Source organism: Herpailurus yagouaroundi, unplaced genomic scaffold, assembly GCF_014898765.1.
Source record: "Herpailurus yagouaroundi ecotype Mexico unplaced genomic scaffold, PumYag 199, whole genome shotgun sequence".
Classification (NCBI taxonomy): Eukaryota; Metazoa; Chordata; class Mammalia; order Carnivora; family Felidae; genus Herpailurus; species Herpailurus yagouaroundi.
In genome coordinates, this window is record NW_024412430.1 from 9,907,051 (window position 1) to 9,935,029 (window position 27,979).

General features: G+C 40.7%; 1 protein-coding gene and 1 long non-coding RNA gene across 12 annotated transcripts in view; one reads left to right on the top strand and one right to left on the bottom strand.

The window, feature by feature from the left end:
* TRPM3 (transient receptor potential cation channel subfamily M member 3) overlaps positions 1 to 27,979 on the top strand; it is an 811,684-nt gene that overhangs the window by 546,832 nt on the left and 236,873 nt on the right. For all 11 annotated transcript variants that reach the window (XM_040449362.1, XM_040449364.1, XM_040449371.1 and 8 more), the window contains exons 2-5: positions 4,676 to 4,755; positions 6,088 to 6,292; positions 19,866 to 20,079; positions 23,517 to 23,641. In XM_040449362.1, coding sequence (XP_040305296.1) covers positions 4,676 to 4,755; positions 6,088 to 6,292; positions 19,866 to 20,079; positions 23,517 to 23,641 — 624 coding nt within the window. The remainder of the gene's footprint in view (positions 1 to 4,675; positions 4,756 to 6,087; positions 6,293 to 19,865; positions 20,080 to 23,516; positions 23,642 to 27,979) is intronic.
* LOC121013643 (uncharacterized) lies at positions 63 to 12,902 on the bottom strand. Its single transcript, XR_005782817.1, has 3 exons — positions 12,440 to 12,902; positions 8,580 to 8,819; positions 63 to 426 (listed from the first exon to the last, which is right to left on the bottom strand). It is a non-coding gene; the product is annotated as an uncharacterized LOC121013643 (long non-coding RNA).

Below are 27,979 nucleotides of genomic sequence, written 5' to 3' on the forward strand. Positions count from 1 at the left end.
ACAGGCACCGCTCGTGAGACTGTCCCTGCCGCCACCCAGGAGTCAGTGCTCAGGTAAAATGATTTCAGCTCGTTTTCTTCTTGTTCGGCCTCCCAGGAGTGGATGGGGGTGGGGGGGGGCCTGCAGGAAGACCAAAGGAATGCCCAGGGAGATGCTGAAGGAAAGCAAAAGTCAAAAATGAACCTAGGTATGCAGTACCTTTGGGTCTTTGGGGTTTTGTTCTGATCAGGACAGAGTGTACGTTTGAAACAGGAGAGTCTCCAAAGAAGGAATATAGTGACATTTCGCTTGTAATTTGTTCCTCTGAAGTTAGTGAATTTTTTTCTCTTCTAATCTTGTGGTTACTGGTCTGGGTTGTTGGGTTGTTGTCGTTCTGTTAAGTTATCCAGCTCTAGGGTGGATTGCAGTAGCACTTTCCAAGATATTCTGGAGACAGATTGAGTAAGATTTAGTACATACTCGATGTATATGCTTGTAAACCAGTCCTGCCTGGAGAAGTTCTTGATTCTGGAGCTGGTGGGGAGTCGGAAGTAAGAAGCATCAGAGGAATTTGGGGAATTAATGTTTGTAGCAGAGCCTTTGTGAGAAAGAATTGAAACGTGCCTAAGTGAAATAACTTAATCTTTTTTTTCTTTTGAAGGCAATATTTACAGCTTTTGTTTGCTTGTTTCTATCATTTTTATTCTTTACTGACTGTACATTTTACTTTCAAAGTTAGTACTTTACTCTTTGAGGGTAATCATTATACTTTGTTCAAAATGTGAATGTCCTCATTTTTGCTTTCAGTACTATTTCCTTTAATTATTAGCCTTTGAAACCACTTCCCTGTTACACATCACACATGACTGATAATGCAGAAAGACAAGAAAGAAAATAGCCCTTCACAAGCTCAGTCATGGCGATGTGACCATTCTACCTTTAGAAAAGAACGTACAAAGTGGCTTTCTAAGGTCTGGTAGAAGCCATCTTTTCTAAGCGTACGTGAGACTTCCGAAGGATATTTAAAAATAAAAGATTTTAGGGCGTAGTGTCCATTGAAGTTTTGCATTAGAAGAGAATTAAAGGGTCAATGAGAAACATGGCATGTCAAAACTATTTCATGCTTTCTAACAACAAGGATAGCCATTCTGAGCTAACTAACTTGGATTCCGAGGGCAAGTATGAAACTCACACGGAGCAGTTCAAAGCCTTGGGACAAAAGAAAAGGGAATTAGTTTAGGGAACAAGTTAAACCATGATTATACTTCAAATTTGCCCTCTCCAAGAAAATAACTTTAAAAATCTAAGATCTACCCACACTGAAAACCTGAATAAAAAGCACAATAGAGCAAAGCCCACAGTAGAGCGTAGTCAGCTATGCATATACTTTGTAGAATTCCTAATTCATGTGTTTTACATGCATTCTTTCTATTATGTATTATAGATTTCTTCTTAAAAAAAGAACCCAATTCAATTATGAATGTTGGAGATATTTTTTTATATTACATTTCCTCCCCTGCCCCTGCAATTTTCCATGCCTTTACAAGGGGAATTGTTAATCTGCTTGTAATAAACTGGAAACTGATGTTCATTCCTTTTGCTAACAGTGAGGTAGGTTTTTCACCTTTGAAAAGGCAATGAGGGTGCTAAACTGCAACAAGTCACATTATTTTTAGAAACTAAGTAGAGTCGGCAACTCTATGTACTATTTCTGAGTAGAACTTGCAGGACCATCCAAGTTGAAACTGGGATCCATGAGTGAGAGAAATAATCAAGGTGCCCTTGAAAAGTCTAATTCATCCGCCATGGTCCCCCCTCTTCTCATGTTGTGAATCCTGTTGTAATTACATTTCTTTGTTAGAGGATCATTTGTTATAATGATCCTCCTTCTTTTACTTCTTGCTCCTATTACGCGGTCTTCCTAATCTCCCACCCCAGTCCTTTATCCTAAGGGGAGAGGTAGAACAGATAGCGGAGAGTTTATTACTCTACGTGTGAGGATAGAAAGAGGGAAAGATCCCAGTATGAGCTGGTTCTAAGCTATGCCTCTAGGAGTCCAGCACTGTCCAAATACCAAGGCGCTCCCAGGCATGCCCAGATGGCACTGCCCAGATCAAGGGTATTTAGTATCAATAATGTGTGATTTGGAGAGGCAGTTTAGGAGACTGGGTAAGAAGAGTATGAACTCTGGAGTCAGACTGTCCAAGTTTAAACTTGGTGCATCTCTCTGCCTCAGTTTCTTCAATGGTAAAATGGATATAATAGTAGCACGTCCTTCATGGCATTCTTATGAGGCTCTATGGAGATGATACATGTATATGGCACAATTCCAGGCACACGATGAGCCCTTCATAATATTAAGTATCGAGTGCCTACTGAGTTCCAGGTGTTCTCCCTGAATCAGGTGCTTCAGTAAATACAACAATGCTCTGAAGTAGCTATAATTATCTTTATGTTACAGAAAAGACTCAGGGAAGTTCAATAACTATTCTGTATACCTTGTTAGTGGTCAGCTAGGCTGATCATCCTCCAGGCAGAGAGAGATCAGAGGTCAGTTCTGTTAGAGCAGGGTTCATAGTGCTCTTGTCTGAACATGTGTCAGAATTTTTAGTACCAGAACCAACCCAGCGGTCCCTTTTCTTGAAATGAAACATGGTACCCAAATAATAATGCTAACAACTCAGTGTGTCAGCTATAATTATTGTGCCCATTTAATAGATCAGAAAAACTGAGGCCCCCCAAAATTATGTGACTTTGTCCATGCTGTAGAGTCCCACTCATGCCACTTTTTCTAACAGCAGAGCTCACACTGTATTCATGATACTGCTGTGTCTCGGGGAGTAGTGATTAGCACTCCCTCAAATTTGCAGATGCTTCCCCCCAAAAGATCCTTCTGAATTCTAGCCAAAGTGATCCACAAAGAAGAAAGGAATTACACTCTCCCTTTTCTGCTCCCCGAGGTTCAGGGAAAGTTGGTTTCAAATGTCCAGTGAGGAATATTTTTACCGTCTGTCTGCCAAGAGATGTTATCAATGAAAGTATTCAGTGTCTAGGAAAAATCACAGCCTATGAATAGTTTAACTTACAGGCTTTTCACAAAGATCAAGCCTGGTTATCTACGCCATTCAGCTCATTTCTGTTGCAAAGATGCAGCCACTGGCTTTTCCTATATATTTGAGAAGAAAAATTTCCATGAACAGACACTGGGGCCTTTCTCATGTCTAGCTGACAAACAGAACTGCAAGTGTTACCTTCCTGGTGTGAGGAGGTGTGAGGAGGTGCACCTTCCAGGTGCAGAGGGCCACCTGGATCCAGGGATCTCTGAGACAGGACGGGTGCTCCTCTTCATGTAGACAGTGCATAAACACTGACAAATGTGACCGTGTGACCACTTGTGACCATGACTGAAACAGGATGCAGCTCCTTTGTACCCCACAGGCATCCCCCATGTTGCCACTTTTACAATGTGCTTTGTCATATGAGGTAACCATGGCCTTCACTGCTGCGTGCTTACATAGACTCCCATCACAAGAGAGGAGGGAGATGCAAGACTAAGGATTGAGAGCAAATGAGAACTTCGCACAGTTTATACAGATGTCTAGGTCCTTGGCAGAGTCAATATCAATTAGGGCCACACATGTGGGTTTGTAACAGTCAACACTGGTCACTGAGGCCAAGCAAATCACTAAGTTGCACTTTGGGCCTGTATATTTCAAGGGTATGAATTTAGCCCTAATACTGTGTTAGAGAAAAGATGATGTCATGTAGAAGTAACCTTACAGGATGCTCCGACAACTTCCCTCTTAAATGCTTGGAGAAGGACTCTTCTGAGTAGTTTATAGGATCTCACGGGAGACTCCTCTACTCTTTCCAATGCTGGTAAAAGCTGCATGATGGACACTATGCTTGGGAACAAAGATAGTACAGTTTGCTGGAACTTCCTTTATCCTTCTGGGAACCAATCTCAGTGGCTGGACTTCTGGGCAGACAGTCCCAACAATGCCCATTCTAAGAAGCTGTATTTCCTGTACTTAAAGACATGTGGAAATAAAAAAGAAAAGAAAAAGTGCTATCTTCCTTCCTTCCTTCCAAAGGCATTACCTGTGAAATTTCTGACTGTGATAAAGACATTTATCTTCCTATGTTTCCATTTCCTTTTTCCCCTCCTGTATTTAAGCACTGCTAATTTGGATTTTAGGAAAAACATCATGATGGATTAGGGCTCTTGAGTTATATAATTCTCTTACCATTTCTCTTTCTTTGTCTAAAAAAAAAAATTGAATGGAAGTGTTAGCCGCGAGAACTTCATACTTATTCACATATATTTCTTCCCATCGCTGAATATTTGTAAGGTACAGGAATATGAGCATACTGCTCTGTGTTTTTCATTATCTCCGTAACTAGCGTTGTTTTTCTGTTCTCCAAAAAAACTTTAAGAATCTGTATACGTTTCCATCACTAACCATTTTTTTTATAATGGTCCTTTTCTTTGACTCAATATAATAATGTTAACCCAGTCAACAGGTTCTGACAGTCATTGGTTTTTGTTATATGCAGTGTTTATGTTTGAAGGAACTATTATTTCAATTCAGTTTATGAGATACTGAATCATGATGTAATTACGAAATTTTTGCTTCCTACTCAAAAATACTTGCGGGTTATATTCACCTTTTCTTTCTTTTTTTTTTTTTTTCAGGCTCAGAAATCCTGGATAGAAAGAGCATTTTATAAAAGAGAATGTGTTCACATCATACCAAGCACCAAAGACCCCCATAGGTAATCTTGCTGTCTCTATAATAAAGTGAGAACACAGAGTAGCAATTATGGGAACAAAACTATAATAGTAATCACTATGCATTACAAGGGAACCAATGTCAAATTAAAGATCATTTTTTTTTAATCGTTGCTGGACATCTCTGAAGCAATCTTATATGTATACACCATATAATGTGTTGCACCTGCAGTTAATTCTCTAAGAGCCTATACAAAATAACAGATACCCCATTCGGAAGGAATTAATCGCTGTCTATAAGTGGGCTATATATATTTTTAGTATGGTTATTCGTTTTCCCTTTTAAGCATTTCATCAAAATGCTTAGTTTGTACCAATATTCCCTGCCATAATGAAAAGGTATTTTTAAATAAAAGACTCCTAGAAGGTTACTAATTAGACTGCAGGCCTTCAGATGTCTGTCCAAGTACGTTTTTAATATCCTACTAATCTTACCTTTAGCTATCCTACTTACCTTCCTGGTTTTGCCTTAAAGATTAACAGCATATTAGGTAGGAAGCATTTGGGATGAAATAACATATGACTGTCTGGAAATGCCTTTATGAAAAGGCCATATAATCAAGTAATTTAAAATATAAAGTCCTATAGACTAGCTGCGTAACCTTGAGCAAATTACCTAACCTTCAAAACTGCACTATTTTACTCCTAAAAGGAATGTCATGTTATTAGTATTTAATAAATGATAACCATATATCAGTATGGTCATTAATAGTTGTAATTGTGGTACTAGTGAAGCATGAAGCATATGTATCAGTATTATAATGGTGGTGGAAAAGTATGAAAGACATTTTCATGATGTAAGTAGTGAATTTTGTTTTCAAAGATCTTGCAAATAATATTTCCAATATTTCAGGAACGCTTAAGCTGTAGGTTTTTATTCTTAGTATTGGATATTTGACAGTGAATGTCAATTGGGGAAAGACAAGTTAGGTTGTGACTCATATTTAAATGTGCATATTAAAATTCTTCCCTCAAAGCTGTGCAGTGGCCTTTGTGCAAGATTTGATAGATGGGAGGAGTGAGAAGTAGAAAAATCTATAGGACTTTTGTTTGCAGGCTCCAATCCTAAACAGTATGGCAGGTGTGGAAGGGGTGGGTGGCAAAGGCCAGGAGGCATGTTACAGCTTATACAGCTGAAGGAAAATGAAAATGGGCAGAAAAGAAAAGATCTCTGTTGGGTAAATCCTGGGTTCACTATTTGCCTGGTATAGCCATATTGTGGGATTCTGCCTAAGAATGGACTGGCTCACTATGGTTTGTAGATTTCTCCAGTAATGGCTGATCCAGGGGGTTCGCTTTGACCTCTTATGTTGCAGGTGTTGCTGCGGGCGTCTGATTGGCCAGCATGTGGGCCTCACTCCCAGCGTCTCCGTTCTTCAGAATGAGAAAAATCAAAGTCGCCTCTCCCGAAATGACATCCAGTCGGAGAAGTGGTCCATCAGCAAGCACACTCAACTCAGCCCCACGGATGCTTTTGGGACCATTGAGTTCCAAGGAGGTGGCCATTCCAACAAAGCCATGGTAATCAGAAAACCCTTCAGTTGCTTCCCAAGTTCTATCTCATGTCCTGTAAAGGTGTGGTGAAGAGCTGGAGGTTTAGTCTTTGGGCTTAATCCCCTCTGCCAGGTCTTGGCTGGGCAATCAGCTCTCACGACCTTGCCCCTGTGCATTTCTTCTCTCTTCTGTAGAATGGGGGAAAGAAAACCTTCCTCCTAGGATTTTTTAAATAATTAATACTATATCAGACCGTGACTATTGCTATTATTAATAGTAACAAGAAGCTTTCTATAGTGATCCACTATTTATTACTTACTTTCTGGGTCGCATCCATTAAAGCATGTTTTTCTATCTCCTTTGGTTTAAAAAAAAAAAATCTTACCTTTAAGTCTCTGTTTTGTCCTATTAGTAACTAGCATTTCTCTCAATTCAAGGTAGAAATGATCATCCGAGACTATTTCCTTCCCTGTTCTAACAGAGATCTTGCCACCTAAAGTGAGTGCTTTTGCTCTAAGCAGCTGTGTTCAATAATGTTCCCAGTAGAAGAACTCCACATGAGAAGCATTTTGTTTGGAAAAGAGGCTTTAGGAAATAATACAAATTTTACTTCTAAGAGTTGTTGCTTCTAAATTTCAGCTTTCATCATGAACCTCTCCCTACTTGGCTGACAGATTTTGCCTGGAGAAAAACATACCATATGTTTTTAGAAATTCTAGAAATGCTCTATTTCATAAGGCTTGTTTCTAACAGAGTTGGTTGAGGGTGGGACAGTTGGAGGTAGCTGCTCTCAGGCACACCCCAAAGTTTTCCAAGTTTGGAGAGGAGATTTTGCTTCGAGAAGCATACTGCAAAATGCAAGGGAAGTCACTCCACACTAGTTATAGTCTGAAAATGGGCAGGAGAGCCCCCCCTCTGCCCTCTCCTCGCCTTCCTCCTCCCCCTTGCATCTTTCCCCACTCTTGTAGGATTTTCTTCACCAAGAATGGCTGACTGCTCTATTCTCACAGTATTTCCGTAAGAAAATCAATTCTGAACTGTACGTTAGAGTGAAAACAATTTTGAGCAATGTATTGGGAAGAAGAGGGTGCTGGGTACAGCCTGGGGGAAAAGTGGGAGGGGGTGGTGGTTAGTCTTGGCCTATACAGAACCAAGGGCAGTGGAGATCTGGCAACTTCCTCATCCACCCAAGGGATGTTTTCAGCTACACAAAGTCATGAAGGGTCCCCAACTCAGCATAATTCCCATTCACAGTATGGGATGGAACCATACACACCATGCATTAATTAAAAGTCATGCCAGTTCACACTATAAGAAAAATGCTCAAAAGAAAAAAAAAAAAAAAAGAAGAATCATAGTAAGTAGTAGTAGTAGTTGTTAGTAGAAGAAGAGCAAAGGGATGGAAATGGATCCATGGACGGCCCAAGTTCTTCACTGGAAATACAATACGATAATGTTGAGAATGAAGTGACTAGCCACCCCCTCCCGCCCCCACAAAAAAGCCAAGTGCTGTAGATGAGGAGGTGGCTTAGCAGACAATACCATCATAGAGTGGCACACCCAGTGATGTCATAGAGTGCTTGAATGGTGACCCGAGGCTTTGTGCCCCACGTCGCACAGCTGATAAATGTGGGTTTTTTTTAAAGCTTACTTATTTATTTTGAGGGGAGGAGAATAAATGAATAGGTAGGGGAGGGGCAGAGAAACAGGGAGAGAGAGAGAGAATCCCAAGCAGGCTCTCCACTGTCAGCACAGAGCCTGACCTGGGGTTCAGACTCATGAACCATGAGATCATGACCTGAGCCAAAGTCAGATGGTTAACTGACTGAGCCACAAAGGTGCCCCCACAGGATGGATGTTTATTATGATATTTAATGGCAGAGGAAAAACCTGAAGAGGCACATCTTTCACTATGCTCTTCAAGGGTGAACACATAGGACATCGAACTTTGTGAGCCCTCCCCAAGCCCCACATAGCTCTGTGAAACCCAGAACTATCTGTTGGCAATTGGGTTAGGCACGGTCTGCTACATGATTTTCTAGAGCCCAGTGTGAAATGAAAATGTAGGCCTCCAGCAGGGGCAGGGAAAGCAATCCCCCTTCTCACGGCCAACAACCCCAACACACGGTGGACAGGCGACAGTCCAAGGAACTGCTATCTCTGTAGTGGGACAGGCTCAATATCTGGTGTGGGTGAGCTATGCCACGGAATCACCTGTGAAACACACCAGGGCCCTGCCAGCCTAAGGCAGGGACAGCTGTGTTCTTGCTCTGTCCTGAAATGCTGCAGGGAAAACACCCACCCCACCCCTCACCTTGCCTGTGCTCACATCCCAGGCAGGGATGGAGGGTGAGGATGGAACAAAACCCCATTGCTTCCCCAGGCGACATTGTGGAGGGAAGGTTAGACTGGCCAGGACATCAGAGGTGGGAGCAGATGGTCAAGATCCCCTGCCCCAGGGAGGCAGCAGGAGGCGGGATGTGGGACCATGGACCACACGTGAGCCAAGGCTCCGAGCCCTCTGCACGGGCTCCACTGCCCCATCAGACTTTACCTACAGAACACAAATTCCAGGCTAAAATTGTTAAGAATTCCAAGAAAGCAAGTGCAGAGCACTAAACCATAAGCACTGCCTTTCTGAGCGGTGTGACAATGCTGGTCACACACCCTTGAAGCCAACACTGAGACTGGGTCTCACCTATACTAGATGGTGTCATGGCAGTCACTGTGAGGACAAACCTTTCTTTAAGAGTCTAATCAGCCAAATGAGGGCCAGTTTTCTTCCCTTTTTTTTTTTAACAACCAAATATTTAACAAGTGGGAGTCCCCACTATTCAGACACAATGAGCATTTTGTCCACTTCGAATACTTACCCTTGAATTATTCTGAGTCTCCTGTCTAAACAAAGGGGTGGAGCTGACAGCCGGTCAGATGTCTTGTTTTATCAGGCAGGATGGTTGTTTTGTGCCAACCTGTGCCTTCCTTACTTCTCCCCTCCCCCCACCCTGCAACAAACTGGCACACAAAGGGAAAAGTCAGCAACTACTGTCTGTTAAAGAATATCAGTCTTCAGATGGGGAGGGCATGGTTAAATATTCACCACAATTGAAATGAAACAGGTCAACTAACTTCACGTCTTTGATCCCTGTTCCTGACAAAAATATTTGAAAGTTGAGATGGTTTTTAACTCTAAAAACTCTATAGAGGGCAGATTAACTTTGACCTTTATTATTGGGAAAAAAAATATATAGACCATTAATTTTTTTCCTTCAAGACAGCCCAAGATGAGGTGCTTGGGTCTTCAAAATGCCATTGTGGTCTGGACACAATGTGAGGCAGAATCTGCCAGCGTTTGGTAGAAGTTTCAGTTGGAGAGAAGAGAATCTTTATTAACATGTGCTGGGCCACGTGGGAACCATATCTGCTCAGGAACATTATGCAGGTGTGTTATCACATAGGCAGTATAGCAGGATGTCAAGGAGCTTTGGTCACCAAAGATGCTTGAGGGGATTGATGCAGTGGTTCTCTGCTTGGAGGCTCACGGTAGCCTGTGGGCCACTACCAACGTCCATGGCCACGAATCACGCCCAGAGAGTCTCCCTCATTGGGCAGGGATAGAACTTGGGCATCTTAAGTATTTGAAAAGCTAGCCAAGTTATTCTATTCAGAAAGGCTTAAAAAAGTGCTAAATAATCTCGCTCTCTCTACCTGTATTATAGATGAGGCAAATCAAGCCCAGAGAAATTAAATTGTTTTCTGAGAGGTCCTCCTTTATTCAACGACAAAGATAATTCTCAAACCTGGGCTGCTCAGGATTCCCCATGAGTTCTATTTCTTCTCTGTCGTGTATGCTTGGTGTAGTCTATAGGAGATGTTTCGAAGGGAAGCTAATTACTATTATTTTTCTAGCTCTTTTATAAGGGTCTTGAGAACTTTGTAGTAGAATTATAAAATTACTCTTATTTGATGAGGTTAATTAAACTCAAAAGCTGTAAGCAGGAGGAAGTCTTTGTAACATTACATCCTAGGTTAGTAGAACCATTTTCTGAGCCTTTCCTAGCACTTTGTGGTATTCTGTCCTCAATTCCCAGGCGCGTCGAGCCTGGGAAAGTACAATAGCAATGAATCCAGCATCTCTCTCCTTTTGCAGAGAAATAGTGATCCAGGAAGGAGGCACTCATAGCTGATAGCGAGTGAAGGATCCTTCCTCCCTTTCTTCTCAGCACCAAGCCATGTCCTACCAAATTGCATGCCCCAAATGTCATCCCTGGCAGTTCGTTCAAATACCTCTTAAGAGTGAAAACGTGAGGACCAAGGAAGAAGATAGTGAGATACTAAAGCTCTGGGTGAGACATTGTCTTCCTAGCGTGAGCGCCAGGTAGCTTTTTAAAACTAACTTAGGGAGCAGTAGGAAGATGGCCCCAAAACAGACACTGGGTCCTCTCTCAGAGACTCTTCTTTATCTGGGGCTACAGCTGTAAGTTATTTAGAAAAGATGACAGTGCTGGACTTGATTATATGGAATCGTATTTGCTACTAATCATCTCTTCCAATTAACGCTGAGCCGTCTTGTGGAGCAGGTAAGTATCACCTAATTAAGGACTTGTATTTAAACCTCTCAAGTCGTTCGCATAATTATCTTCAGGTTTTCCCTTGCTAGTTACTCTGCTTATTAGATCGGGTTGAGCCCCTTGTTATAGTTTTTATATAATTTAGATAATTATTCCTATGCCTCATTGTCACACTTAAAGCTCTCACTGTTGAGTGTGAAAGCCTTATTCTCTGAGCACTGCCAGTGGGAGGGAGGGTGAGAGGGAGGCAGGAGGTTCCAGGTTGCTGGGGACACCCCAGGGAGTGAAGAGTCTGTCAAGAGTGAGGCATCTCCCGTCTTATACTCTTTAAACACTTCAGGATTGAATTTGATTTTTTTAAACATGTCTTTCTTTGCATTATGCAAATTTAATCTGGGAATCGTCACTGATTGACACATACCAAATATGAAATTAAATGAATTCTATTTTACAGAATAAAAGAGCCGATCACTAGACTATGGCTAGCTAAACAGCTTTACATAAGCGTTCATATCATAAGATATCATAAGATATTTGAGGGGGTTGGTAATTGTTCCCTTGATTTCCACTTTCCATCTTTTAATCTTTAGGCCGCTGAATTAGCAGTACCTTGGGAAGTCCTTTCTGAAACTGAGACTAAAACTAGAAATTATCACTCAAACTACTGGTCCCAACGCTGACCTGTAGGAAAAGAAGGAAAGAACCAACTTGCCTCTGAGAAACCCATCTTGCCTCTAGAAAATTCCCATCTCCTTGCCTCTACCAAATTTTATGCTATATAATTCTGGCAGGAAATGCAGAGACCACCCCCTTGAGATCTACTTCTATCTCAGTGAAGTTTTATATTACTAAACCTTTAGCTTTGGCTTATCAGCCAGCACCATTGACCTGGAAACACCCGGTATCTAACATCGAGAAATCACAAAAACAATACAGAATAAATTACAATGGCACTTTCATTCCCAAAGTTGTTTGGGTCATCAAACCAGGAATGCAGTAACCAGTGACACGACACATTTGTTTTCCAAGTATTTTCTTTCTAGGGAATTGTACATGCATTGAACCACCACCAGTATTAAACTCTCACTGCAAAACTAACCATGCCAGAGACTTAGAGAGCCAGTATCAGCAAAATTATCTTAGCAGTCTGATATGACATGGTCTCCTTGGCCACAGCTTTAATTAAAAGTACTCATTTAAGAATGTGGCTCGGGGCGCCTGGGTGGTGCAGTTGGTTAAGCGTCCGACTTCAGCCAGGTCACGATCTCGCGGTCCGTGAGTTCGAGCCCCACGTCCGGCTCTGGGCTGATGGCTCAGAGCCTGGAGCCTGTTTCCGATTCTGTGTCTCCCTCTCTCTCTGCCCCTCCCCCGTTCATGCTCTGTCTCTCTCTGTCCCAAAAATAAATAAACGTTGAAAAAAAAATTTTTTTAAAAAAATGTGGCTACAAGAATTAAAAAAATAAAATGATGCTTATCACATTTCTCAACATAAAGAAAACTAGGCCAGATTTCCCCCTACAGCCTGGGAAGAAAAGCTTTAAAAGTAAGCGTTCAAATAGAGTTAGCAGTGGTAATTCCATTACTCTGAACAAGCGCTACTCACAAATGCCACTCCATAATTTCCCAGAAGTAAAGATGGCTTTGCAGTATTAGGATTTGTCATTTATTGTTTCCAGGAGTGTAGCCAGGTTTATCATTCTGCAGCTTTTCCATTTTCACTTAGACAACTGGGCAAAGTTACGTGAGTAAAAATTTAGGGCTGAAGAGGTCACTCGTTCATTGTCAGAGCCAAATTGTTCCACCCACTCTCAAGTCCAGAATACCACAAGGAGAATTATTACATCCTAAGTAAACAGCCCCAGCCTTCTCTGAGTAGTAACAACTATTTCTCTCCCCACCCCACCCCCCACGCACACATACAACACACACCCAGCCTCTGCCCACCCTGGGTGTTATAAAGGGAGAACGATGCTGTCTAGTCTGTGACACGTCTACAAGCCCCACATGAGTGGGGAGTGAGGCCATGGTAAAGTTGAGTCCTGTTCTGATGAACGAATCGTAACATTGCTAGTGAAGAAGCAGGAAGAGTGGCATTAGCAAAAGCTCCCGTGAAGTCACCTGCTTTTACCAAAGAGACCTTTAGAATCAAGAACAAAAACTCAGGCTTCAGTTACCAAAGCCCTGTGCCCTTCCAACAAAAACAAAAGAAATCCGTAGTTTTCAATGATCGTCTCTCACAATTTAATTTACCAGTTGGTGGTTTGCTCTTCAAAATATGTGTTCTTTATGGAAATCATGCTGGATGCATTGGCCTCCAAAGCACCTGAGAACAGATCAAATGGTACAATTTCAACTAAATCAAACCTCTATTTACTGAAGAGCATTCTTGAGGTGCTGGCCTGGATGTCATCCGCTCATCACCCATCAGCCAGGCAGGGGCACTAATGATAGAAGGGAAAAGAAGACGATTATTCTAGGCATGGGCAACCGGTTTGAGCTCAGCTTATCTCTAGAAATTATAAAGTGAGGAACTAAGGGCTCATGAGAGAAGGATGGGCCAGGCAGCCTAGAGCAGAGGTGGTAGTTTTGCTCTCAGCAGGTGCTTTTATATAGATAGATAGGGGCGCCTGGATGGCTCAGTTGGTTAAGCGTCCGACTTTGGCTCAGGTCAGGACCTCGTGGTCCGTCGTTCGAGCCCTGCGTCGGGCTCTGTGCTGACAGCTCAGAGCCTGGAGCCTGCTTCAGATTCTGTGTCTCCCTCTCTCTCTGTCCCTCCCCTGTTCATGCTCTGTCTCAAATAAACATTAAAAAAAAAATTGTTTTTAAAGAAATGCACAGATATAGATAAACAGCTGCACCAGTCACTCCCCAGATAACTCCGAGTTGAGAAACAAAAGGCTACTTTAACATATCCACTAAAGAGTTAAAGGACAGATATTTGGATCCCATCGTATGCACAAGTAATTTAAAAGGTGAGTGTAACCTGTATTCAATTTACATGTATTGGTTTTTCTCCCACACCAGGTGAGTTTCCACAATTTAATCCTCCTAGCGTCCTGTGAGGTGGTCAGGAGCGCCAGCATTTCACAAGAGAAGGTGCTCAGATTGGCCAAATGTCTTAGAGCACCAGTGCCTGATGCTAGAGTGTGGCGCTGCCCGTGATGGGAAAATCTATAAATGGAAGCACATATCACTCACCACAGCAGAGTAATGCCCAGGTGACCAGGTTTAGTATACCCATCAGGAAGATTTCTTGTTATTTGTAAGGTGATCCCTTAGCAATTAATGAGCTCACATGTGGACAGTCAAAACTGCTTATCTTGATGACCAAGAGAGCTCCTCATTTCAAATCACATTGACCGTTTATTAATTACTCTGGGAACAACCATTTATGACCTTGAAGCTGCTGATTCGGCACATGAGTTAGCTGTTCTATTACAAGCACCTGGAGAGTTCACTGACTAACTTGCTTTTTATGGGTGTAAGAGTAGAATTTAAAAATTGACATCTTCAGATAATTGTACAGTGTCATTGTATCCCTTCATTTTAATTAGCCTCTTATCCCCAAACCACTTACTGAGTTACTGAACAATAACAATGACAAAAAGCAATTAATTGATTCATTTAAATTCTTCCTTTTTAAAAAAAGAAAAAGACTCTTGCCTTTTATTATCCAAGGGTCAGGTAGTTGGAGGTAATTTGGGTAGTCTGAAAATGGTTGCACTTTCCTATTTATTGTCACCTGAATAATTCCTCCAGTGTTTCCTCCGTTCTTCTCTATGATTTTTCATGTAAAATACTGAGTGTTCTTTTTTCCCTTTGGCCCAATGACAAACCCAAGACACCACTTAGAATCTTTGGTCTGGGGAGGAGTTGTAATCCTTGCTTCTTACATGGTCCCCCAGGAGCTAGTGAGAAATAAAAAACATCAAACCCCACCTCGAACCTACTGAATCCCAACCTGCATTTCCGACAAGGTCCCCAGGCAAGTTGTGCACGTTAATGTTTCAGAAGCACAGCTCACCCGAGAGTTTTGCACCGCAGCAGTAGCTTAAATAATGGATTACGTGAGTGGTTGATTATTAGACAGCTAGCTCTCAGGTCTCAGTCCCTCATCTTCTAGGGGTCTACTGTCTTGCCCTGTAAAGCAGAAAAATTGAACTAGAGGATTTCTAGTTGCCATGGTGGCCAAGATATTGCTAAGTTCCCTTTGATTTCTAAGACTGACTACTTCGTAGCCAGTGTGAAAGATCAAAAATCACAGTCAAGTCAAACACAGTGCCTGCCCTCAAAGATCTTGCAGCATGGGCAGAGAAAACGGACACGTGCAAGAAACAACCAGAAAAAAAAATCCAGTTGGGTTAGGTTGATAGTTATGCTGCATCAACATGAGCTTGCATTCTTAGGAAAAGTAAGTAAAAGACTTTGAAAGATGGGAATGATTTCTGTAGATGACAAAGAAAGGAACTGGGTTTTCTAGGATTTAGGGAACAGCATTAGCCAAATGCAGAGAGAAGTGGGGAACACCTCTAGGTGGGGTCAAGCTAAATTGTGGGGGATCATGACAGGCAGAATTAGAGTTTATATATAATGTAACAATTTGAACTGAAAAATAGTGTGATCAAAAAGGAATTGGAGAAAGATCTCTGTCGGTGTCTTGTTGAGGACGTGGGGTTAGAGAAACCGTTTGGAGGCTGTTGGCATAATCCAAACTGACATCCTAGTAAGGAGAATGTATTCCTAAAGTGGCAACTGAAGGAATAGAGGGAAAGCCCTGGCTGAAAACATTCATTTCAGAAATGGATCGTTAGAACTTTGAGACTCCTTATAGGTAAAGCAAAAGGAGACGGAAGGTGGAAAGGGCACTTTTACTTTGAGGTCAAGAGCAAGGACTCTGGCGTCAGCAGACCTGGGCTATGGACCCTATCATTACCACTTACTATTGGTTGAACCTGATGGATCCTTTCTGTTCCCCATCAGTGAAATGTGGATGATACCAACCTCGTCATTACTGGGAGGAGTCTGTGAAATAATGTATGTTGCAGGAGTGTAGTAAATACACAAGGGTCTTGGTTTTGGGTTTAGGGTTTTTGTTTGTTTGTTTGGTCGTTTGTTTTCTCAGAGTTAAGAAATGGAGAGCAGAGAGAAATATGTGAAGAGGGCCTACCAGCAATGTGACCTTACACAGACAAGACACCTAGTGCCTCTGTTTCCCCATCTGTAAGACAGAGCAGGGGACAAGGTGATTCAAGGTCGTTCATTCCCTACTAGAGCATTTACCAGAGTAATAAGAGCTCTGTGGTCATGAGCAAGCTTTCCTTAACTGGGAAAAATATTAGGCTAATTCAAAAGGAATTTTAATACATTCAGTAGATTTTTTGGTCACTTTTATGAGGTTCTTTTTTTATTCTCTTTTTTTTAAGGTGTAAGAGGGTGGATAAGAGAACAGTAATTTTAAAAAGCAATTTTTTCTCATCTCCCACACTAAGCATTTTTGGTTTGTCTAGTTGGGAAGCCTTGTGAGTCCCAGTCCTAATTTATTTCACTAAACACCCCTTTCTGGAATTGGTCAAAATGACATAAATTCAATTCAGCAGAGCTGCCAAATTTTAACTACTCAAGTGGCATAGATTCAGTGCATGGGGACAGAAAGCACTTTATTCTTTGATCTTATAGCGTTTGTTATCTAGATATTTTTCATAGAGTCACTCAGTGAGCTAATAAATGTAATAATAGAGAAACAATAACATAGCCTTTGTTTAAGAAACACTGTGTTTGCATCTACCACTCCAGTAACCACCCTTCAGCCCCAAAGCTCCTTGTGTGGCACCAAAATGCATGCCGGTTGTTACTGAAAATTTCTGTTGGTAGATCTCAGAAAGGTCTTATCCTCTGCAGGAAAGCTTGTGTGTAAACTACGCCAATTCACACATTGTAAACTCTAGTTACGATTCTCTTGGTATAATGCATTTAGCTAAAATTGCCAACCTTTACTCTTTCTGTTCTGGAATTGGTTTTTGCTACGTAGATTAAATCAATATAAAACCAGCTCATTAGATCCCAACACCTCTTTGGATTTCTGGTATTGGTACGTAGGAAACTTTAGCTCCTTGGTATTTCTGGGTGATGCGGTTTATTTTGTCAAGCTGCTTTCATGTTTTCAGCTACTTTGCCTCTTGTTTCAGTCAAATATATTTAAAATAGGCTTTAACAAAAGAATTGACATAATTTGAACTTTTTTTTTTTTTTTTTTTGCAACAGCGGGGGCTCTTAGATCCAAAAATTTTGCGATAAATTGTCATCTCCTGTATGACTTTCTTTACTTATACATCTAAAAGCATATGTTTGTGTTGCATGCACGTCTGGTCTTTTCGTGGTTCTACTACTTCAAGGTGAATACTTAACAATTTCTGAAGTTAGTCAGTACCTTTCTTTTCTCTCCCACAGGACATACAGAGTTTAGAATGCTTTAATGCTGATTGCTCCCAACTCACGTATATGCTGTAATATCCACTGCTTTAGCCCTTTCCCACCACACATTAGATATTATCATCATTTTATATTATGCAGGCAATGCTTTTTTAGATTTACAGTGTATTTGCTAATTTTTTTGTTGGCCATTCTTTCTTGTATCCCAGATCGTCCATGTGGGATCATGTAATTTCTCCCTGCTGTATATATCTTAAAACTTCCTTCAGTGAAGTCTGCCGGAGATAAATGCTCAGTTTGGGTAGTCTGAAAATGTCTGTAATTTGCTCTCATCTTTGAAAGATATTTTCGCTGAATATAGAATTTTACACTGACAGATAATTTCTCTTGGCACATTGAAGGCACTGGCTTGTGGCACCCATTTTTGCTGTTGAGGAGTAGACCTTCTGCCTTAAAATGACTGTTTCCTTGTAGGTGGTTTGTCTTATTTTCTAGTGGCTTTTGAATTTTTCCTCCCTTCTTTTGGTGTTCCCTGTGAGGTGTCGCTGAGTGGGGTTTGTTTTTATTTATTCTGCTTGGGATTCACTGACGTTCCACGATCTGAGAATGTGTATCTTTCAACATTTCTGAAAATTTCCCAGCCAGTATCTGTTCAAGTGTTGGTTCTTCCCTGTCTCTTTTATTTCCATCTAGAATTCAGATGCTCTGCTCCAAGGTTTTCAGCGTTGCTTCTGTTTTCAATTCCTTTGTCTCTTAAGGCTGCATCTGGCTTATTTCTCTGGATCTATCATTAGTGTGTCTAATCTGTAGCCTAACTTTTCCATTGTATTTTTCATTTAAGTTATTGCATTTTTAGTTTTAGAAGTTGTTTTTGAATCTTTTTCAAATGTATTGGTCTTTCCTTATAGTCTGTTGTTCCTCATTGATGCCTTCAATAATCTCATTCAGGTTTTTAATATATTAAAGATAGCTATTTTATATTCTCTGAATATTTCAATATCTTTGAGGATCTTACTCTGCTATCTGTTATTTCTTTTGGTTCTCACTCATACTGCTTTATTTCCTTGTGCAATACATTTCATTTATTTATTTATTTTTTACTATGACATGCTTATTTTCCAATGGGAACTATCTGAGCGCTGGATTGAGGATGCATTCCTCCACAAAGGATCCGCATTTGCTTCTTCCTGTTATCTGGAACCACTGCCCAGCCAGAACCATTTCAAATTAAATAGTCTGGTGTTTTTCAAACCACACTGATAGTGTCACTGTGGATCAAAGTCTGTGTGAAGGGGGGCCCCTTGTTTATTATTTTTTTTTATGTTTATTTTATTTTTGAGAGACAGAGAGAGAGGGAGAGAGAATGAGAGGGGGAGGGACAGAGAGAGAAGGAGACACAGAATCCCAAGCAGGCTCCAGGTTCTGAGCTATCAGCACAGAGCCTGACACAGGGCTCGAACTCATGAACTGTGAGATCATGACCTGAGCTGCAGTCCAAGACTTAACCAACTGAGTCACCCAGGGGTCCTGAGAGCCCCCCTTGTTTATAAATAATCAGAGGGGAATTTTTTCCCCATCCACTCAGAAACAAGGTAGAAGCAGGCAGGCTTCCTTGCTGTCTTCTTCTGTACATCAGACTTTCTTACTTTTTTCCTCCTTACACTTGAGAGTGGAGCCCTTTGAAACAGTGTCCCAGCTTACCTGGGGTCCCCCATTAGACTCATCCATCCTGCGTGATGCCAGGAAAGCAGGTGCCGTTTTGCAGAGTTGAGGAGAAACCCTCAAGTCCAAAGCCTGCTTTGGTCCTTCCTTGTCTCCTGAGGTCCCAGCTTCTACTCTGTTTTAGGAATCTGGATGTTTGCTCTTTAAATGCCCGCTCAGCAATGCATTTCAAAAGGCTTTCAAATGTATTTGCCCGGTATTTCAGTTGTTTCCAGCTAAAGATGGAAGTCCTTATGTAATTAAACTGAGATCTAAATGAGCATGTATATGATTATATAGATGTTTATCATTGTGTGTACTTATAGCATTTCCTTTATATATACTTAGTATCGCTTATTTCCAGTTGCATCTGCTAACACCTTGAAATCTGATATACACTTTCATTTTTTAAGATTATTCTACAAGAACAATGGGCACGTCTTTTGTCACTTGTCTTCTTTAAAAGATAAATATTTGGTATTCAGTTTTTGTAAATTAAATAAAGATCGTCAGCTATTGCCTTATTTTAAAATTCTTATTACATGATGTAGAACTGCAGAATTTCTCAAAACCTCTCAAAGTGACAGGGTCGCAGAAACATCTATATCTACGTCCAGTTGGTATAACTGGGCAAAGCTGGGCTCACAGTGCATTTTAGAAAATCAAACAATTTTAAAGTCCGTAATAAGTCACAATTTCAAGAACACCTTTAAAAGTGGCAAATGCCTTCACCTAACGAAGAATCTCGTGGTAAAGAAAATGATTTGCCTCTTTTCAAAAATCCGCTGTTTTAGGAGATGTTTTCTTCTCGTGCTACACCTATCCTTGCAATCGGGAAGGATAAGCCCCGGCAGCCAGCCCTCCCCTGTCTCCCTAATCGGTGGCCACTCTTGTTCTAGTACGTGCGAGTATCCTTCGATACGAAACCTGATCTCCTCCTACACCTGATGACCAAGGAATGGCAGCTGGAGCTTCCCAAGCTTCTCATCTCTGTGCACGGGGGCCTGCAGAACTTTGAACTCCAGCCAAAACTCAAGCAAGTCTTTGGAAAAGGTCTCATCAAAGCGGCCATGACAACCGGCGCGTGGATATTCACTGGAGGGGTTAACACAGGTAACTGGAAGTCAGACAGAGGCAACCTAAGGCCATGAGAATGTTGTACCTAAGATCATTTTCTCCTAGGGCTAAGGATGTTGACATTCCCACAGCTATCTCTCTTCCCCATGTGTCCACGTTCACTGGTTCTCCCTCGTCTCACATATTCTTCTGCCCTCCCTTAACCCACACGATAACCACACAGTTAGTTTTCAACCAAGAAGAATTACTTACACCTGGGAAGCAGGTTGGGCTATTTAATACTTGACTATCCAGAATTTGTAAACATGACTAATGGAATTTCACAGGATATTTTCAGTACCTCAAGTTGCCAATTAAGTATCCAGTAATTTTTCAAAGAATAACTTTTGCTCTAAATTTGGAAGCTCTGTGTCTGATCTTTAAGTAATTTTAAGTCAGGTGCAACATAGCTCTAAATTTTGCAAAATGCCCATTTTATCAGGGACATAAATTGTGACGGCAACATCTGGAGTATTGTGTGTTTATTATTTAAAATAGTTTATTAAGGGGCACCTGGATGGCTCAGTCAGTTAAGCATCCGTCTTTGGTTCAGGTCATGATCTCACGATTCATGGGTTCGAGCCCTGCAACAGGCTCTGTGTTGACAGCTTAGAGCCTGGAGCCTGCTTGGGAGTCTGTGTCTCCCTCTCTCTCTCTCTCTGCCCCTCCCTCACTCACACTCTGTCTCTCAAAAATAAACAAACATTAAACAAAATTTTTTAAATAGTTTATTAAATTAACTCCAACAGAAGACACATCACACTCTGAATCCAAGCAATTTTTTCTACCTGCCAAATGAGTTTCTCTATATTGTGATACAGGTAGGCTGTCAAATCAATTCTCCCAAACCTTTAAGTGCTTACATGCAGCACATTATTAATGTGGAGCCGATAATGGAATGGATGCCTGTAAATTGCTCAGACATATTTCCCCAGCCTGACACACTTCCCCAGAAGTGCCCATTGGAAGTACACAAGTTATAGTGTAGCACGTTCACTCAGACTTGTTTCCAGGCTCCGTGCAGTGTGGAGTTGTGGAACAGTGTGAACATAACCCTGGACCAGCGAATTCATCTCAATACTGTTTACTCATTTGTTCGCAGCTTGGGTGATATGTGACCAAGACCTGCACTCAGAATTCTCGTCAATACCTAGAACTTGTGAAGGCTCAGCCTGCAACCCTGTAGGCACATTTCAGCAGTGAACTCTGCACATGGCCCCGCTCCTCATTGTTACGTGAAATCCTGACTCAGTCTGTAAACTGACATGATCTTAGAATGCTCTGTGTCAGCTCTTTGCTGTTTGTTTTGTGGTAATCAAGTATCTACAAAGCAATTAGCTTTTGGTGGCTGTTCAGGCCTTAGGCTCCTGCTTTCATTCAGCTTAGCTGGCATCGTTCACTTGTGATTATTCAGTGTTTTGCTTTCCTGGCATATTCTGCACCTCATATACACACCCACTCAAAGGTTTCTAAAGGTTCCAAAGAAACTCTTAACAATCGTCTGTTTCTGGGAACTCAGAACACTGTTTATTACTTTTCTTCCTTTATGAAATGCACCCCGTATCAAAAGAAGTTACAGCATGAATTCTGTAATAAACCAAAGAATTCATCTCTGCCTCACTCCAGGCTAGTGTTCAATCCAATACCCAAAGTGAAGTTCTAATGATGGCATCTCAGATTACCTGAACGGCAATAGAATTGTGGCTGATGGAGGGCATAGGAAGTTAAACTTCTTGTCCAGGATGGGCCCTGAAAGGAGTTTTACATGTGAATAGGGAAACACAATGAATACTGATATTCACAGCTTGACTCTTGAATTTTTCTTCACCGGTACTCTATTTTAGAAGATCCCTAGATAAGCTACGAAGTGAAATTGTATTCTTATCAACAGGCCAGCATATCCCAACATGGATTAGTGTTATTTACACGGTTTTAGTTGATTTTTTTTTAAAGGAGCGTATTTCTGTTTGATCTTCTGAATATTTCAGAATGGAGTGATTCACATAAATGTGTCCTCTCTCATGATTAAATTTCCTGGTGCATTTTGATAGTTTCATGCAGTATTAGAACCCTTACTCTGTGCTAGCACGTGAGGCATACAAAGATGAAGTAAGACACTAACCACCCCCCCCCCAACCTTCCCTGCAAGGAGTTTTGCCCTTAGAGGAGACAGCCTCATGTGGGATTGTGCATCACGGAAGAATATGTTAGGTAACATACTGCACTGTTTGAGATATGCAAACTGCAATCCTGTTCACAGGGAGGAAAAAATCAAATCCAATTGAACTTTCATATAGGAGATGGCACGAGGTGTGGATTTTTCCTTGAGGAATAGGTGGAATTTTGATAAGTGGAAATAACTTTTCTTAGAAAAGATATTTTATATCGTCTATTAAAAAATGATTATTTGAGAGGGAGGTTAACAGATTAGAAGTTGCATCTTTTTTAAATGCAATTTATCTTTATTAACAGATAAGAGAGAGGTTCCGTACCATCTTGTAAACTGATTTTTTTCATTTTAACTACGGTGAGGAAGGCCACAGTGATGTGGAAGGTCATTTATGACAGGAGAGGAAAACACTTTCATTGATGAAGCTAAAAAGCTGTATTTATATATTTTCAACATAAATTTTCCACGTAATATGCCAAGGTTTTCTTTGTAAGTAGGGTCTCCACCTTATATGTCGATAAATAGGAAGATGAAATAAAGGTTAACAAAATCTGAGCTAAGTAACTACTCTATTTGAATGACCCTAACTCATACACAAACTCTGGTATAGAGTTAATATAATATTAAGTATGGTGCTTTTTTATAGGATGTACTCATGGCACTGGTTCTTAGTCATACTAACATCATTATGCTTATAGAACAAGAGAAAGATTCCCTAAGTTTAAAGAATTGTATTCAATTTTTTCTTTCTTTCTTTCTTTTTCTTTTATTTTTTTAATGTTTGTTTATTTTTGAGAGAGAGACAGAGTGCAAGCAGGAGAGGGGCAGAGAGAGACAGAGACACAGAATCTGAAGGAGGCTCCAGGCTCTGAGCTGTCAGCACAGAGCCCAATGCAGGGCTCGAACCCACAAGCCATGACATCGTGAGCCTAAGTCAGATGCTTAACCAATTGAGCCACCCAGGGACCCCTCTTTTTTTTTTTTTTTTGACATTGGATGCTTTCTAATTTTTTTCTTAGGAAAAAAAGAATTTAAAGGAGAATAAGAAATGCATTGCTAGAGTTCATATACAAGTCCTGCAAATGTATCTGACATTAGAGCCATAAACTTATGTTCTCTTCTGAACACATGTAGAAATGTGTCAAAACTTTATATTCATTGTGTATAACCTTGTGAACCACCCTTATCACAGTTTCCTTTAGAACAATGGTGAGTAATTGCTTTAAAAAAAAAAAAAGAGTAATACTTCTGTTTTTCCTCTTAGGTGTTATTCGCCATGTTGGGGATGCCCTGAAGGACCATGCATCTAAGTCTCGAGGGAAGATATGTACCATAGGCATCGCCCCCTGGGGAATTGTGGAAAACCAAGAAGACCTCATTGGAAGAGATGTAAGTCCTAGAAGCTGCCCCTGTCTGTGACTTTTCTTAAAGGTGATATCAAAAAAGTAAAATAAAATGAGAATTCAAAATATGCATATTACAGTACTCTCTTAGCCCCCACCTCCCACAATGAAATTCATGTTAGTAATAGTTTACTGCAAGACCATGTATTTTCCAAAATCTGTCTTTGTAAACTCCAGTGTCAATTCTTATGATCAAAACAGGTCTGAAGTAAGATTTACTAACTATCCTCTTGGTTTGAATCAAGCAGTGGTCTTTCCTCACCCATCAAATCTTGCTAGTTCTCTTGACACAGTCCAGTTAAGATGAATTAACACCAGGTAACATAGAGCAGCATGAGTTCATTGACTGCAATATTAAATGGGGACCCTCTCTCCCCAAGTCTCCAGCTTCTTTATTATTTGAGTGCCCTTCCACTAGCTCAGGAAAGCCACAGAGGAAGATGCTTTCCATTCAAGCTGTGGCTTCCCTGCTTGTGCAGGGAGTGTGCACAGCGTCATTCTAGATTGTCCTTTTGGAAACTACTCATAAACCCTTGACCATACTCTGCAAGGTGCCAACCTCTCTTTCCTTTTCTCAGGTCCAGAGCCACACGTTGACTGATCAGTCAAAGGGTTTTGCCAGAGAGAATTTATCTTACTTTTTCTGAGTCATCATCTTACTTCCATTTCTTCTAGGGTCTTGTTTTTGTTTTGTTTACCACAAACAGATTATCCACAAACTCCCTGAGAGGGTTTTCTCTCCTACTAACCACCAGACTTTCTCTTTCTTATATAACTCTTCTCAAAATTCCACTGATAGGAATTGTGCTTAAACTCTAATTGCCATACTTTATTCACTGCTTTTTCCACTGATAATTTTTACAATAAACTATTGGTCATTGCACCTCTACATCAGATCAATATAGTCTTCCCTTCCTAATCAAGGCCTGCCACGAAGTGTAACACACATGCTAAGTAGTTTTTTTTCCAAGTATCTGAGCCAAAAAAAATCAAAGAGGTTGAGAATTGATGGGTCTTAAATTGCTTCTTCTATTGTGCAGCCATACACTGAAACCATCTTATTTAACATTTTTTTTAACATTTTAATTTATTTTTGAGAGATAGAGACAGAACATGATCAGGGGAGGGGCAGAGAGAGAGGGAGACACAGAATCTGAAGCAGGCTCCAGGCTCTGAGCTGTCAGCACAGAACCCGATGCAGGGCTTGAACCCACAAACCATGAGATCATGACCTGAGCTGAAGTCGGATGCTTAACTAACTGAGCCAACCAGGCACTCCTGAAAGCATCTTATTTAATGTAACACAACATGTGTAATTTTTTTCTTCCAAATTTTTATTTAAATTCAAGTTAATTAGCATAGTGTAATATTGGTGTCAGGAGTAGAATTTAGTGATTCATCACTTACATGTAGCACCCAGTGCTCATCACAACAAGTGCCCTTCTTAATGCCCATCTCCCATTTAGCCCATCCCCCCACCCACCTCCCCTCCAGCAACCCTCAGTTTGTTCTCTATAGTTAAAAGTCTCTTAAGGTTTGCTTCCCTCTCTGTTTTTTTCTTATTTAATTTTTCCTTCCCTTCCTCTATTTTTATCTGTTTTGTTTCTTAAATTCCACATAAGAGTGAAATCAAACATACGCAATTTTTTTTTTAATTTTTTTTTCAACGTTTTTTATTTATTTTTGGGACAGAGAGAAACAGAGCATGAACGGGGGAGGGGCAGAGAGAGAGGGAGACACAGCATCGGAAAAACCGACTCCAGGCTCCGAGCCATCAGCCCAGAGCCTGACGCGGGGCTCGAACTCACGGACCGCGAGATCGTGACCTGGCTGAAGTCGGACGCTTAACAGACTGCGCCACTCAAGCGCCCCAAACATACGCAATTTTTTTTTTTAATTTTTTTTAACGTTTATTTATTTTTTTGGGACAGAGAGAGACAGAGCATGAACGGGGGAGGGGCAGAGAGAGAGGGAGACACAATCAGAAATAGGCTCCAGGCTCTGAGCCATCAACCCAGAGCCCGACGCGGGGCTCGAACTCCCGGACCGCGAGATCGTGACCTGGCTGAAGTCGGACGCTTAACCGACTGCGCCACCCAGGCGCCCCAGCATACGCAATTTTTAATGCAATGCAAAATACTTTGAATAAAAAAAATCAGACGTCATGAAATACAGTAGACAAACACTCTTTACATCCTTCAGAATCTTTACGTGATAAGAGGTGTCCATATCGATGCTACCAAATTACATGTAGAAACACTAATTTACTAAAAACAGAGGGTAAGAAATGAGGTCCTAGTTTTATCAGTGTAATATCCTCATAACTAAAACTTACTGGCTGTTTTACAACACACATGCCTTGAGTATCTCAAGCAGCAATTTCCAAAGTGATATGTAGGCAGAACTGACCAGAAAAACAAGAATTAGTAATTTTTTTGAGAGTATCTGCAACTAGTCTTTGATGAAATATACTTGAGTTAATCCTTGCCTCAGATTCCAAGCTGGCTTTGAAGTTGCTTATGAACTAGAGCAAATATATTTCTTAGAGAATTCGAATACGCTGAAGCACCCCTGGTACCAAAAGTACTTAATAGTGCATTTTGTTAACAAGTGAATTAATTATATAAAATGTGATTCAGAAGTCATTTTTAAATGTCCATTGCTTCAGGACGTCTTAGTGTAAACCTGAGTTACTATTATTCAATTTTTGAGGAGGGGTGGAAACCATTTGGAACTTTCTTATTCAGATGAACTATGAATAAACACCTGCTTATTTCTTTATTCAAGATAGAGTAACCAAATAATTACCTCAGTTGCCTAAACATTTGCCCACTGCCTTTTTGTGTCATTTTGTGTGTCTTGTAAATTCTATATGAGTGCAGAAAGATAGTACTTGCTTTGCATTTACTTGCCTTGCATGGTTGGAGAAATGACCCCTGATTCATCTTCCTCCAATTCGCGTTCTTTTCCTCTGATTTCACCTCTTTTTGTGCTCCTCCTTTTTACTTTCTTTCTCCCCATATTTCTTCCCAGTGTTACGCCAATAGGAACTTACACATGCCTAAGCCAGTGAGGCTGAGTTGCACTGTCTGACTTCCCAGTGCAAAAATAGCCTTGACCCCAGAGGACAGTAGGAGTCACTCATGTTCAGTAAAATGTGCACATTCATTCTCCCTGCTCACAGATGCCTGATAGAGGCACACCGTGGCTCACACAGATCCAGGTGAGCCCTGCAGAGACCACTGACATTGACAGATCATAAAGAACACGGGAAAAACAGTGAATTTTAGTTTCTTACTATCTTTGACCAAAGTCTATTGAATTTCAATCATTCTGTATATTCCCACCCTCCCCCTCAAAATTGGGGAGTTGGAATATGCATAGGCTTTCTCAGGGTCTTGAACAGTAATCGAATTTGTTTTTCACATTATAAATTACTCAGACCATAAATGCTGCTCTTGGTGTACCTGATTTATGACACAGTTTGAGGGAAATTTGTATATGTGTTTACTCTTCTAATGTTATGATTAAAAAGGAATATGGTGCCAGGTTGTCCTAAAAAGAAGTATTTGAATAAAGTATTAGTTAGTGGTCACTTGTGAAATGTCCCCCCAAAATCATTGAAGTAGAAGTCTTGTCCGATAAGCTTCTTAAGTAGTTATAAGAATTTCCATAGCTTAGCTTAATTTACTGCCTTCTGTCCTTTTCCTTTCATCTTATATAGCCAAACCTACATATAATAAACATCAAGAATATAAACCTTTTAGCATCAGACACCAGGTATCAGAGGGAAAAATACTAACACATTATTAAAAATCTTTACCACTTCAGAATTCTATCGAAATACATTCATTTAAAAAAAATGATTTGTATTTTTGGCCTAGTCTGTGTGTAGATTTCAGAATAAGGTTGAGGTGGCACAAAATAATTTTCAAGGGAAATCTAGGAAACTTATATGAAATAAAGATAGGATAAAAGAAAGGCTCTACTTCATATGCCGAATATTTTATTACAGTAGGTTTATTTCCAGACAGAAAATATACATCTTTTTATTTCTGTGGGGCTGGCCCTCAGATGAGCACTTTGAGAAGCTGAACACTCAAGTAGTTCTATGGATATTCTAGTGATCCAAGTTGTAGACAAGGCACTTACTATTCATCTTAGCATTGATTACCCCTTTGGAATGGCACTATAAAGGCAAAGACTAGCCCTTAACATAAAGAAGAAAGATTAACTTGCCCTTGGGTCTGCTTCTAGATATTCTTAAGCATCTACCTCGCTTCACGTCTGATCTCTTGGCTAGATTTTAGGTTAGACTTTGAAG